This window comes from Osmerus eperlanus, chromosome 21, assembly GCF_963692335.1.
Source record: "Osmerus eperlanus chromosome 21, fOsmEpe2.1, whole genome shotgun sequence".
Taxonomy (NCBI): domain Eukaryota; kingdom Metazoa; phylum Chordata; class Actinopteri; order Osmeriformes; family Osmeridae; genus Osmerus; species Osmerus eperlanus.
In genome coordinates this window covers 13,333,206-13,347,599 of record NC_085038.1, presented here as the reverse complement: position 1 = coordinate 13,347,599, position 14,394 = coordinate 13,333,206, and the positions used below count along the sequence as shown (strand labels likewise).

Sequence of the window (14,394 nt, the reverse complement as noted above, 5' to 3'; positions counted from 1 at the left end):
TACATAGACAACACCTGTGTCAAAATGTTTGTCTTGGTCTCGATTGCGTTGCTTGTATTTTTATTTACGTTCCGTTGCACGGTTTAGGAGGTTACAACGTTTTTGTGGCAAAAAAGTGCCTTTAGTCGACGAAGGGTACTCAGTGCTATCTACGTCACCACGTCAGCACACGTTAGCAACGACGCATGGATTGATGTGCTGTTGCACAGCGAGTATCGTATCGTGCCGTGGTGTACTACTACCAAATAACTTATATTGACTCTTTGCTACTACTAGCAGCATCATACATGTACACAGGGCTCTCTCATAGTGCGAATTGGTCGCACTATACGACCAAAATGTGTACGGGTGCGACTACATTTTTTCCTAGGTCGCACCGGTGCACCTAACCTCCTCGCATCCGCTGTCTCTCCACAAACGAAGCGTTTGTTATCCTAAGACGGAACTGATACTCATGGTTGGATCATATCGTGGTCTAAACCAATCAGAGACAGAGATGGGGCGGGTCTTTGCCTCTGATTGGCTGTGGTCCAGATATTCCTGTAGCTCCGTGCTGTGTGATTGAAATTACGACCTGAGCACCAGAGAGTCAGTTTAGCAGACCTGGGCATTGTATGGCCCGCGGGCCATAACCGGCCACAGGCTGTCTCAATCCGGCCCGCGTGAGGTAAATCAAAAATGTAAAATAAATAAATGTGTTGAGTGGTAGTAAATATGTAGTCCTGAAAGACTACAGTGATCAGGCGATTTACATATGTGCGCTTGCGCAACCTCACCGACAGGAGAGTTAGCTGTTGGTTAGCCCTTGAAAATGAAAAACTTTGCCACTGATTAACTTTTAACAAGACATGGACTTCTAAGTATCTGTTTACTGAGGTCAAAGCGAAAGCTGTGAAGAAAAAAAACTAACGCGGACATAATAAGAACTTGACTGATTTAGTGGGCGCGGGCTGATGGTTTGCTAGTTGAACTGCAGACCCTGATCATTACCTGTCAGCTGTCCTTCGCATATCCACCTCAGACATTCAGACAGATTTCGATGCACTTGTTCAAGCCCACTGGATTTCTCTCACAGAACAAAATGAACTGAAAAAACGTATTGCTTTTTGTAGTTGATCAATTCCACATCTTTAACATACTGCAAAACAACTTTTCAGTGTTTGTGAAGATTAACTGGTTACAAATAAAATGAAACACTGTTGTTGTTGTTTATACTGTTTATTACTTCTATAATCTTTCCTATTTGACCTACACCAAAATCCAAAATATTTATATAAGTATTTACAGAATATCCTTATTCTTCTGATAACCAGTAGCAGCTAATCAAAATATATACTTTACTGCTTTTTACAATGGGAGAAAATGAATAGTGAGCAAATTGATGAGGCCCTCCAACACATTTCAGGTTTCTCATGTGGCCCCTTGTAAAAATGAATTGCGGACCCCTGATTTACAAAGCTGGGCCATGGAGCTAACCCATGGAGCTAGGATTTTGATTCTAGGGAGAGTGTGGCAAGATGATTTAGCCAAGGCCATAGGGCAAGAAGGCCAAATTACAGGTGTTGGCCATCTGAAGGGCATGCGACAGCAAGGTGGGACCCGCTATAAGACTTTGAGCCATGAAATGTTAGGTCTCAGTTCAGGGAAGCACTTTTAAACAGTAGCACTTTCTATTTCGAAATGTTTTATTTTGCTTAAAATGTTTTAGTTTGGTAGCTCAGTGAAGCACTTAATTTTTTTTTTTTTTATATATACAGTATGATTGTGCTTCAAATAAAAAATATATTTACCTACACCTTATTCTTGTTTAAGATCATTTACATAATATATATGAATGTATATGGAGCGTGATAAAAAGGTGACCTTGAAATTGTGGCGACGCAAGGAAAAATTGGGTGCACCTAAATTTTGTGCTGGTGCACCTAAATAAAAAAGTTAGGCGCACCAGTGCAACCAAGGCAACAAGTTAGTCTGGAGCCCTGGTACATTTAAGCAAATCAAGACTTGCATGTACAGTAAGTAATGTCACATGAAAGAATGTATGTGAAGTTTAAACTCAAGCTTGTGTGGTGCGTCGCTGGCTTCAGTGCCACAGCCTAAACTTTGTCAAAACAAACATTCTCATTTCCGGCGCTTTCAAACAATCCCCTCACTCAGTGAAGTTTGTCTAGCCACCGCAACTAGCTTGCTCGTAGCAAACTTCTTTTGAATTAGCCATTTCTCCCTAAATAGATGTAAAGCTTATTTACATTGTTGGGGGCATATTTTGCAGAAATTTGCAGATGGTATATTCCTATAATCCTAGGCTAAAATCCTAGTCTTTGATTGCTAGTTTGACATGTTCCCCGACCCCCAATTAATGACAGTTGCAATCAAATTTAGCATCAGATTAAATTCTGGCAGTGTCAGAAGATTTTTTCCTCCAACAATGATTGTCAAATCAAAAACCAATAGGAATGCAGAACCTGATGTCGCACTTAGTGCGACAACAAACAGGTGAACATGTAGAAAAGAGCCAGGTGGACGGTACAGCAAGAAGATAAACTTAGACCAATAAAACTCTACATAGGCCTTTTGTTTTTATTTGCTGCCAACTAGGGAGTCAGGTGGCTGAGCGGTGAGGGAATCAGGCTACTAATCCGAAGGTTGCCAGTTCGATTCCCGGTCATGCCAACTGACGTTGTGTCCTTGGGCAAGGCACTTCACCCTACTTGCCTCGGGGGAATGTCCCTGTACTTACTGTAAGTCGCTCTGGATAAGAGCGTCTGCTAAATGACTAAATGTAAATGTGGGCCGACTGCTTGCCTTTACGTGATTCATCAAGATCTGAGGTAAGTCACGTAGTGCTAGTGCCCTCTGCGTAGTGTAGTTTATGAAACGTTAGGGTCATTACCAATCTCTCTGACACTTTGTCAGTGGTAGAGTACCGTACCCACTAATGAGTAACATCTGTAACCAACATTGGTTGTAAGACAGGGTTAAATTAAACAGAGAACAGATGTTGCATATTCTGTCAAATTTGGCAGCCTTGTATTTATCCTCATCTTGAAACAGTAAAAGCAAACTGTCCAAAGTCATTCAAAGAACTATATGTAGTGAGTAACTTACTCTATTGCTTCCCACTGTTGCAAAAACCAGAGGGTCCCCCTCTTTACTGTGCCAGTTGAATTGGACTCCAAACAGTGGCTGGCCATGGTCCTCCTGGAAAGGTTTTTTGTCTTGTAATATTTTATGTGATGATAATTAATGCAGTACAGCTAAATATGACAAGTCATGTTGCTTTATTGACACTAGCAATATTACACTAAGCAATGCAGTAAGATTTTGGGGTCAAAAAGGTGAACTTTCAAGGTGTTAATACTGAATGACTATACTCTTTACAGATAATATAAAACTGAATGTGGTACAGGACAATGACTACATGAGTAAGCTACACTGCAAGAAATCTTGATACTCACCTTAAGACTATTAACACACTTGAAAGAATATTTGCATTTCTTAGACTTCCACTTGCCCTTTCCCCAGCTCTTTCTCCCTGGAGCATTGGCTGTATTGGTGGGTGTGTCTGGACGCTCCACATTTGTCCCACTCTCAATGCTGACTGCATCATCCTAAACATAAAAATAGGGTTAGGGAAAAAATTCACATGGAAAAATTATATTAGGGCTTTTTTTTTTCTTAACCGTTTTTTTTGTTAACCGTCAGAAGTCATGACAGAAGATTTTTAACTTATTTATTGATGAAGGGAATAATGGTTGCCACACGCATGCTGCATTCGTTTTGTATGTAGTTTATTGCACGTCTCCTAATGAATCCCTTAATGAAGTGCATGCATACGCAAGGTGAATGCCAACAGAAATTGTGGGAAAAATCCTCTGACGTTCTGCGAGATGGAAACTGGAAACGGCAAAGTAGTACTACAGAATGTCCGTAAATTTTGAAAAGCAAATATATGAGCCGATTTGCGATTAGCCATAATTAGATACACTAGTGCATCGTGCCCATGATAAAATTGGTGACACACACACACAGACTCCTGGAATTATAGATAGGGCACAGTGCCCACGATGTCTGACACACACAGATTTCTGGAATAATAGATAGTGCAGTGCCCGGGAGGCAGCTGGTAATTACATTTCTTGTTCATACAATACACATTTTTTACAATATGTATCGTAGAGTTATGGCAATATTTTTACAATATGTCGTCCGTTTGATCCTATTGGTTGAGCTACCAACACGCAACCTACTCTGCACCTGCGTCATGCGTGCATTCATTGCATTCACAGAAATTGCTAACCAAGTTAACAAAATTCTACAACAACGAAAATTATTGAAATAATTTTGGAATTAAAATTCCAAAATTAAATGTTTTGGAAATAAATCTGTTAATTAAATTTCAGTTTTATTTAAAGATGCTGTAAAGCAAATTCCATGATTTGCTTCTCAGTCCATTATATACATGTGAAATGAGTTCCTGAAAGCATGTGCAAAGCGCGAAAACTTTGTCGCACTGAAATGTGGAGTTAGACCGTTGAACAGTTTCTCTCACGTTTTCAGCTCAGGTTTTGTATAGGCGGGGCAAAAACCCAACCTATCTACGTCACAGCGACCTATCTACATCAGATCACAGACAGTTGCATTCTGTTCCTCAGCTGGTACGATGCAAAGACAAAGTAATTAACACATACAACTTTACAGCATCTTTAAAATGTTGTTCAAAATATTGTGATACATATTGTATTGTACACTAGGGCTGTCCCCGACAAAGATTTTCTTTGGTCGACCAAGACTTGACTAAAACGTCTGAAAATCGACCAAACGAAATTTGAAACGCTTTTTTTTTTCCACACAAAAAAAAACGTACAAACATTTCCCAAATCTGACTCAATGGCTGCTGGACATTGCAGATTCAGCCGCTAATAGCCTACTAATAATAAGACTCGTATCACCAGTCCTGTTGTAACCGAATGCCGATGGTATTTAGTATCTCTTACAATGTACTACAAATTAAAAATATTGTTTGTTTAACATGCAAATCATCAGAGCGCGCTTATCACTGCCTGAAAACTTGCAGCATGCGAACTTACGTAGAAGCTGAGTGGGGAACAGTGCAACAGAGAAAGATTTTGTTGTCTTGGCCGGAGAAAATGTCATTCGATTTGGATGCGATTCTTAAAATAGGCATATTCATTTTTCAACCCAGCGCGTTAGCATGAGCGAAGTAGGGCTAGGCCAACTTACGTTTTTCAGGTGGTAGGCTACATCATATTCGACGTCGAACTATGAAAAATAAACTGTTGTTGGCAGAGTTTGCATTCAACGTTTTTCGAGACACCCGGTATACTTTGTAAATGTAAATGTACTTTAATGAAATGCTGCCATAGCACAGATTTCTTTGCCATTCTGACTACACCGAAAAAGGAGGCTATGGCAGAGTTTGTAGTTCGGCAGCCAATTGTGCTCGTGCTGTGTGCAAAATACCAAACCAAAACAAAGCGCAGATTAACGAAAGGGAAAACAGTAAAACTTTTTCTTTTAAATGATATATTTTTAGAGTTGCTTTATTTGTCTTTAATATAATCTACAATTTCTGTAGAACATTTCGTTAATTCAGCAATGATGACACAAGCGGGAATCAGATCTCACACTGCCATACGGCAGCTCGACTAAAAAAAATCTTACCCGACCAAGAGCATATCGACCAGAAAATCGACTAGTCGACTGAGTGGGGACAGCCCTATTGTACACCCAGTATCGTGATACGTATCGAATCGTGAGCTGAGTGTATCGTTACACCCCTATAAATAAGTTATGTTGATAAAACATTACTGTATTGGTTCTCTGTTATATTGTCTTACCACAACAAACATCTAAACATTTAGTTCATAACAGAAGTCATTACATGCACAATGGTTGGGCCATAATTGTAGGCCTAATTCACCATACAGCGCTTGTACATTTGCAATGTGCTGGCAGTTTTGACATCAGTAAACACATTAATTTCTGTAACAAAATTCACTGATCTATGCTGAGTATATCCACTTAATATTGTCATTCTGTTAGCTAGCCAGCCCCTTTGAAAGCAGCTGAATATCGGTCGTAAAAGCAAATTCTCTTCTAAATAACTAAACAGAATTATACAATTTCTTACTACGCTTAGTTTCATTTCATTGCAAATGCCTTGAACTGACAACATATGTTATACGACTTACATTTCTCAAGGACGCACACACGCAATCTCAACTGCAGTGTGAAGCGCGTGTCCGTGCTATTCTCCGACATGCACTCTAACAATCACTGATAGACGTCCTACAATTTTGTACAGCCCTATTTCTGATACCGTGGCGGCAGAAATTTAGCCGTGGCGGGCCGCCATAATCAACAGAGGAAACACTGCATATTCTATAATAAAATGTTTCATTGAATGCAATTGGTTGCCTTGTATATTCTGTTCTATTTACCAAACCCCTTGTCTTAAATTGAGCAGTTGCTGGTGTGAGCTACAGTATGGTAGCTAGCTTTCTTTGCACTTTAATCCTTATCTCCGAAATGCAGAGAAAATGTAAGGGGTTAACTGATTTTAACTATAGCCTTTTTTATGATGTTTTTATAGTCTAAAGTTGAAACAGGGTTCTTGCAGTTTTCAGTAAGTCAAATTTAACATCTTAAGACATTTTAAGACCATAAGACCATTTTTTGCTACTAATAACTTTCTGCGGCCAGCGTTTCTTAAGACGTTTTAAGGCCTTAAATTTAAAGTTCTTAATTTGAGACTCGATTTTTTTATCCCAAGTTTTTATTATTAAAGAAAAAAGAAAATAACATTACAAAAAAAAACATTTTTGAAACGATGTGAATCGCTAGAAGACTGAATTGCGATTCAAATGTGAATCGATTTTTGTCCCCACCCCTACCTGTTATACATTCTGAGCTTAGAAAAACTGCCATTCATTATCTAACTAATGAAGCTGGCCGCAACCATCTCTCAACTTCCGGCACAAAAATAGGAACAGATGAGGGAAAGACTAGTTTTAAGTATGAGCCTACATTAGATACATCAACTACATTGGCGATAGCCAACGTATATAGTTTTATCACAATGTTGTTGGGTGTTTTTATCACAATGTTTTATTCATCAATGTTAATAATCACAATATATTTTATTGTAACAATGCTGAACTTAAAGTTAAAGATCCCATGACATGCTGACGAATTTGGATGCTTTTACATAGGCCTTAGTGGTCCCCTTATACTGTATCTGAAGTCTCTTTCCCGAAATTCAGCCTTGGTGCAGAATTACAGCCACTACGAGCAGTCCCACAATGAGCTTTCCTCAGGATCGGCCGTTTCTGTGTCTGTAGTTTTAAATGCTATCAGGAAGAAAGAGGCATGGCTAACTGCCATGCTTCGGTCGTTTGCAAGCCATGATGTCTCGAGGAAAAACCAATGTCGCGCTCGCACGGTCGTAGCTAATTTTTTCATTGGTGGGCAAAGCAGAGAAAGGGGAGGTAACCCCCTATTGTGACGTCACAATATAGGGATTTTCAAAACCTCTCAGAAGAATACCCAGGGCTTGGTTTACACCTATCGAAATATCGAGCCACTGGGGGACCAAAGGCAGGCTAGGTGAACTCATAGTAATGTTAAATAACCTTCTAAAGTGAAGTTTTCATGTCATGGGACCTTTAAGAGTATTCTCCTTAGGACAGAACCCTAAAGAAACCTGAAGGTTCATTGTGGTTTATAACTAGAGCTGTGAAAAATAACTCGTTAACACGTTATGATTAAATTACAGGATTAATTAGCTTTGTTTTTTTTTACACATTTAACGTAATATACCCACAATTCCACCTAATCTGCACTAGTCGCCGCTCTAATGCAGTCAGACGGCAGCTGCTATCCAAACAAACCAACAACATGGATAATTCTGATGAACCTGAGGAACTTCCGGATGGGAAGTTCGTCTTCCAAAATAAACAAAAATGGAACATTCAATAAAACCAAAGTGATATGCACACTTTGCGGGACGACGCCTAAAGTACCACCTCAACGCGAAGCATGCGTTGGTCGGTGAGGGGAGTTCAAGTGGAATGCGCCAAACCACCCTCACTGAACAGCATAGGCCCCTCACTAAGGCCGAATCCCAATTCTCTGTCTTACCCCTATCCCTATGTTTTGCACGTTCATGTGAGAGTATGGGCTGTCCCAATACCCATTTTGATCGAGGGGTAGGGCTACGGGGTAGGTGTACATACCCCTTAAAACCAAGTGTTTTCGGGAGCTTACTTGAAACCACGGGGTATGCGAATACTGCGCAACCGGCAACAATGGTGGCCAGATCATCCAGAGTTTGATAAATGTAATTGTATTCTCGGCTTAAATAATGGCTTAAATTACGACAGTCTTGTTTTGTGCTCTACAGTCCTGTACATACATATTTGCAACCATGTTCTTAATTGAAACGTTTTTTTTTAATCGCTGGTTTGTTACGCCAACATTACATTGCTGATTTGCACAACAGTCCCGCATTTCTCTGACTAGCCTTGAATGGACTCCATCTCCATGCATGTCTACAGTTTTAACTAAACTCCATTAGCAGCGAATTTAGTTTGATATCAGTGCATATAGGGCTGGGCGGTATGACGGTATATACCGTGCGACAGTAGAAATGTGTCTACCGGGAGAGATTTGGCTATACCGTTTCAACCGCGATATACTTTTATACTATATTTTTGTATTACACGTGTCAATTAAATGTCTGGTTGTTGTATTGTATATAAACCATCATATAAATTGCATTCTTGCGATATTTAGAATTGTAGTTTAACTTTTATTTGATTTTCTATTTTCGTTTTACCTTGAAGCACATTTGCGTTGGTCTGACGGAACAGAGTGTATTTTGTCTAAGCGGACCACATTCATGCCGATGCCAATTAATTACATATTTGATGACCCATTCTGCAGGTGACCAATGCCGGGAAATATCAAACTGAGGCTTTAACATATCGACCGAGCTTTAACGAGGTTGATACGCCGAAACCGAAGTTAGATATGGATAGTAAAACTCAGACTGATCGCTTTCGCTCATTTAGAAATTTTCGTCGGAGGCCATTACGGATCCGTATTGAGCTGTGAGTAGATCACCACGCGGATGGCATGACTGCGCATCAGCCAATCGGAACACTCGTACTCGTAACTTTTTGGAGTCTTTGACTCGAGCAAAGCACCGCAAAGACGCACAGTAATGAAAAATTCACAAGCTGTATGAAGCTGAAAAAAATTATGGAAAATTACTTGGCTGCTACGAAACATGTGGCGCTGACAAGGGATCACTGGACGTCTGTGAGTAACAATAACTACCTGGGTGTACATCTAATCACCGATGAATAGGGGTGTAACGATACACTCAGCTCACGATTCGATACGTATCACAATACTGGGTGTACGATACAATACGTATCACAATATTTTGAACATTTTTTATGAAACAAATTCAATTAACAGATTTTTTCCAAAACATTAAAACATTTGACAATAATTGGGTGTGCTTTGCCTTCGGCAAGGGCACAACCTTTGTTCTCTCACATATATATTATTATTTTTCTTTTTTCTTTTTGCCCCCCTAAAACTCAGTCAATATTTGGCCTACATAGACAACCTAGGTGTCAAAAGTTTCGTCTTGGTAGCGATTGAGTTGCTTCTATTGGAATTTACGTTCCGTTGCATGGTTTAGGCTCAAGTTAAGTTTTTGTGGCGAAAAGCGAAGCTAACGGTGGCTAATTTGCTAGCCACAGTCACTGACGTTACTAACGTCACTACGTCACTACGTCACGAAAACACACGTGACTACCTTTGGCAGAACATTCGTTTCGCATCTGTTAACTTGGGGGATAGCTAGGCTACCTATAGCTTTACTGCAAGGCAGCTGCAGAAACGCCACAAGCAAAGAGGCCAGGGTGATAACTATTTACTCATTTTACTTTGTGATATGACACACAATTGTGATGTGTAATGTACAATATAAGCTGATATTATTAAGGAAGTACATCTACTTTCGGAAACAGTAGTCTACTATTTCACTGAAGTATTAGCATCATGACGTTAGCCTGTGTTGCCCGGGCAACACATACTACAGTGGTCTATGATGTATCTGTTTTCAATCGTTAAAATAAACATTCCTCACATATACATTTTCGTTGTAGGATTTATTCTGACATTAGTAAACGATTTGTTGGTGAAATTACCATTACCTGTGGTTTCAAACCAGTGTAGCTCACTGCAACGCTGTAGCTTACGCGAGACACACTACAAAAACATCTACAGTACACAGCTGTTTAGGAAGTCAAACGGCGACAGAACATGTTCGGCACTCCCCTTACTTAAATCAAAAGTCTATCTAACTACTAACCTGAACTTCATTGCCACAGCCTAAACGTTGTCAATCTGTTCATGAAAATAATTAATTTCAGCCTAAACCATACAAAAGGAACGTTAAATCCAATTCAACCAACGCAATCGCTACCAAGACGAACACAGCAGTAGTCTCTAGTACTGTACCGTAGTAGTACAATTTACCGGGGCAGCTTCTCCACACAGGGCTATATCGCATTTTGCGTTGTTACTGACAATGATCGCTACCAGTGAGCTTTTTATGAAATGAGCGATTTTCCACTAAATAAATGTCAAGCTTATTTACGTTTTGGGGGGCATATTTTCAGTTAGCAGATGGTACTGTTTGAATCGCGATTCCATCTTCTACTGCCGGTAACGTCGTAGAATAATCTTCAAAGGGGGTTCTTTATTCATGAATGAATGCAATATGAGTAGACTAAATGCCTGAAAATATCACGAGAAGGGAAAAACTTAAAAGGACGTTTAAGTCAGAGATTAGGTCAATTTTTTACACCGGTCTGCCAAATGTATTCGTTTTGATTCAGCTATGAGGCTGCCTCTTGCAGGGGAAATGAGAAGACATCTATTTCATTCTACACTTCACTCGTATTTTGAGTTGTAAATGAGAAGCAAAAAAATGCTTTTAAATCTATGTAATCTTTATAAATAATAAGTACGCATTTTTATGGAGTCAGGTGGCTGAGCGGTTAGGGAAGCGGGCTAGTAATCTGAAGGTTGCCAGTTTGATTCCCGGCCGTGCCAAATGACGTTGTGTCCTTGGGCAAGGCACTTCACCCTACTTGCCTCGGGGAGAATGTCCCTGTACTTACTGTAAGTCGCTCTGGATAAGAGCGTCTGCTAAATGACTAAATGTAAATATATAAAATATACAGAAATATCAGTTATAAAAATGTCATTCAAAAACGGACCCCTGTGCAACCGAGGCAAGCAAGCACACCCTACAATTTCCCCAGAAATTGTACCCTCTCTAGTTTTCTTTGTTGTACATACACTTGAGTTCACTCAGTTCAAGCGATTTATGTGAATGCACGCATGAGTCTTAATCTGCCAGACAAGTGGGTTCCCCTTCGTTTGGTGAGCAGTTTCACAAGCCCTTCTTACCCGGCGTCATGGAGCTGAGCAGCTAAATACCTATTAGCACTACCGTTGCTACTGTATCCCTGCCTGTGTTTGCGCTGTTGCGCTGTTATACTCAGCAAGTATCGTGTCACGGTGTCGGAGGACTGATCGAAAAGCACATCATACAGTCATTTAGCTAAGACTTGCAGTACGTAATGTCACATTAAATAATGTATTTAAACTCAAACGTATGTGGTGCGTCGCTGTATATCAGTTGTAAAAATGTCTGTAAAAAAACGGACCCATCTGCAACCGACTCAAGCACACCCCACAATTTCCCCAGAAATTGTACCAGGGGCGATTCTAGGATCAGACCTTTAGGGGTGCTCAGACCCCAATGAGAATGTGACATGAATACAGTGCCTTGCAAAAGTGCTAAACCCCTTTGCTAATATAAATCCCTAATTTCACTGGATAACAATTCATACATTTATGTATTATTATGCAAAATATTGAATGAATGAAAAAACTAAGGATGTCCCTGATGTGTTTTTTTAGGGGTGCTGAGATGAAATTTAGGGGTGCTTGGCGACCCCTAAAAAGGGTCTAAAATTGCCACTGAATTGTACCCTCTCCAGTGACATTAATAATTGCATTGCAGGTTAATATAAGTTGTGCCCCTAAATTTTCTGCTTGTGCTCCTAAATTTTTCAGTCAGGGGCTACTGTGCTCCTAGTAAAAAAAGTTAGTCTGGAGCCCTGCACTGGGGCTTTACACATCCTGCCGCTAGGGTTTGAAATGTGGTCTTCTGGCTCTCTGTCACTCCTCCATCAATCTCTTCAATGAGGCTGAAGCATCGAGCTAGCGAGTTATCTAGCTATTTAACTAGCTATCGCGGAAGATGGTTCCCTGTCACATGACAGAGTGTAGTGACAAGTGATTGGTTAATATTAGCCGTCAATCTAAAATCTGTATTAAAGTTAAGAATGTAAAGATGAAGTTTAATTGATTATGTAATGTTGGATAGAACGGTGGACTGGCCACAGCAGATCCTGTGCAGTAGGCCAATTAGCAAGCAAAGAAATTAAAACAGGTTGCACCATAAAAATTTGCACAAATGCTAATGCTGGTGTCAGGTGGCTGAGCGGTTAGGGAATGGGGCTATTAATCAGAAGGTTGCCGGTTCGATTCCGGCCGTGCCAATGACGTTGTGTCCTTGGGCAAGGCACTTCCCCCTACTTGCCTCAGGGGAATGTCCCTGTACTTACTGTAAGTTGCTCTGGATAAGAGTGTCTGCAAAATGACAATGTAAATGTTCCCAAATATATTTTTAATTTGCTGACAATTTTGGGAGCAATTTCAAGCCCTGCTCAAGCCTCATTGTACAGCGCTCAACAGACACAATCACATCAAATGATGGAGTATACCGACTATTGATTTTAGAAAATCTAATTAAAGCTTAAATGTTGAGGATGATTATTCTACAGCTAATTATTTCAATGTCACATTCTTTGAAACTTCAATACATGTTTTGTTTTTTTGGCAAGAAAGAGTAATCTGTCAACTGTCTCAGGCTTTAAAAGCTGCCCTATGGCAGGTCACAATGTTACCACCTGTGCGAAAAGCATGCTCTGCGGGGAAATTGGTGGTAGGTATGCAAAGGTGGCACTTTGCCAGGCAGCTAACTGAGAAAGAATGTTCCATGGATCTTCCACCATGCCAGAAGATTTGTCTCACTGTCTGCGAGTAGTTGTTCAGTTCAACTTCAATGGCCTGCGGTTCTGTCAGAACTGATGTGGTGCTTGTTTAATATTTGTTCCTTTTTCCGTCCAGAGCTAGAACTGTAGCTAGCTGGCTGATTATCTCGTTAGCAGAATTTGGGAACCTATGCGTTGATGAAATATAACTCAAGGTGTAATCGAACCATCAATTTATATTGTTAGAGCACTCATTTGGCTGGTAGGCCTATGCTACTGTTGTTATCCCTTCTCCAAATTTACGTTCATGACGAAGAACAATGGTAGCAGGCATTTAACGCTTGTTAACAGCGTGTCCCACGCGCCATGGACAAAAGGGAGCAAATAATGCTCTTTTTTTAATTATTTTTTAGAACGAGTCGCATAGACTAATGTTTCCTGCAGTTCACACGATATTAATGTGTATTACATGTGTTTACACTGAAAAGTGGACCAAAGGTCTAAGAGAGGCAGTTTAGCTAGCTCTAGAGCTAATATTTAAGACAGAAGTAGGCAATTACTTTTGGATTCATAAACAGTACGTCATCCCATCATTCGGACTACAATGTTAGCTACCATACTATATCACATTTATTTAAATGTATGTTTGCTTTTCCCTTGGTGCCTAGAGTTCCCAATTCGCTAGCATTAGCTAGCTACAGACAGTAGCTAGATGAACGAACAGAAAAGTTTCCATATAACGCTAATTATCTAATAACTCTATAGAACTGTAATAATTCATTTCACTCACATTTTCATCCCCGGAAAGGTCAGGATTACTATTCTCGTCACTACTTAATTTTTGTTTTTTCGTTGGCATCTCCTTTCCCGCCTCTGAGGTTTCGGACATGCTCATGTACTCTCTCATTCTCTCAAACTTTCTGAGCTTGGCAAAGGAATCTGAAAGAAACAGCCAAGTGGACAGTGATCTCCCGATTTTCTTCACAGCAACACGACTTCCGGGTTACGATAGAGGAAGCAGTAAACACTACGCATTTTTGTAAATAGGATTTTTTTTTAAAGCAGTGCACATTAATCAACTGACAATCGCAGATTTTCACTCTTCCATGCGCATAGGCTACCCCTGGACTACTGTCTAGGACAGGGGTCACCAACACGGTGCCCGCGGGCACCAGGTCGCCCCCAAGGACCACATGAGTCGCCCGCAGGCCTGTTCTAAAAA

At 40.2% G+C, this 14,394-nt stretch overlaps 1 protein-coding gene across 1 annotated transcript in view; it reads right to left on the bottom strand.

Moving 5' to 3' along the window:
- eed (embryonic ectoderm development) overlaps positions 1-14,163 on the bottom strand; it is a 64,233-nt gene extending 50,070 nt beyond the window's left edge. Inside the window, exons 1-3 of the mRNA XM_062447211.1 lie at positions 13,963-14,163; positions 3,459-3,611; positions 3,109-3,201 (exon numbers count right to left, since the gene is read on the bottom strand). Of these exons, the coding sequence (XP_062303195.1) occupies positions 3,109-3,201; positions 3,459-3,611; positions 13,963-14,079 (363 nt within the window). The 5' untranslated portion in view covers positions 14,080-14,163. The remainder of the gene's footprint in view (positions 1-3,108; positions 3,202-3,458; positions 3,612-13,962) is intronic.
- Between the last annotated feature and the right edge of the window lie 231 nt (positions 14,164-14,394).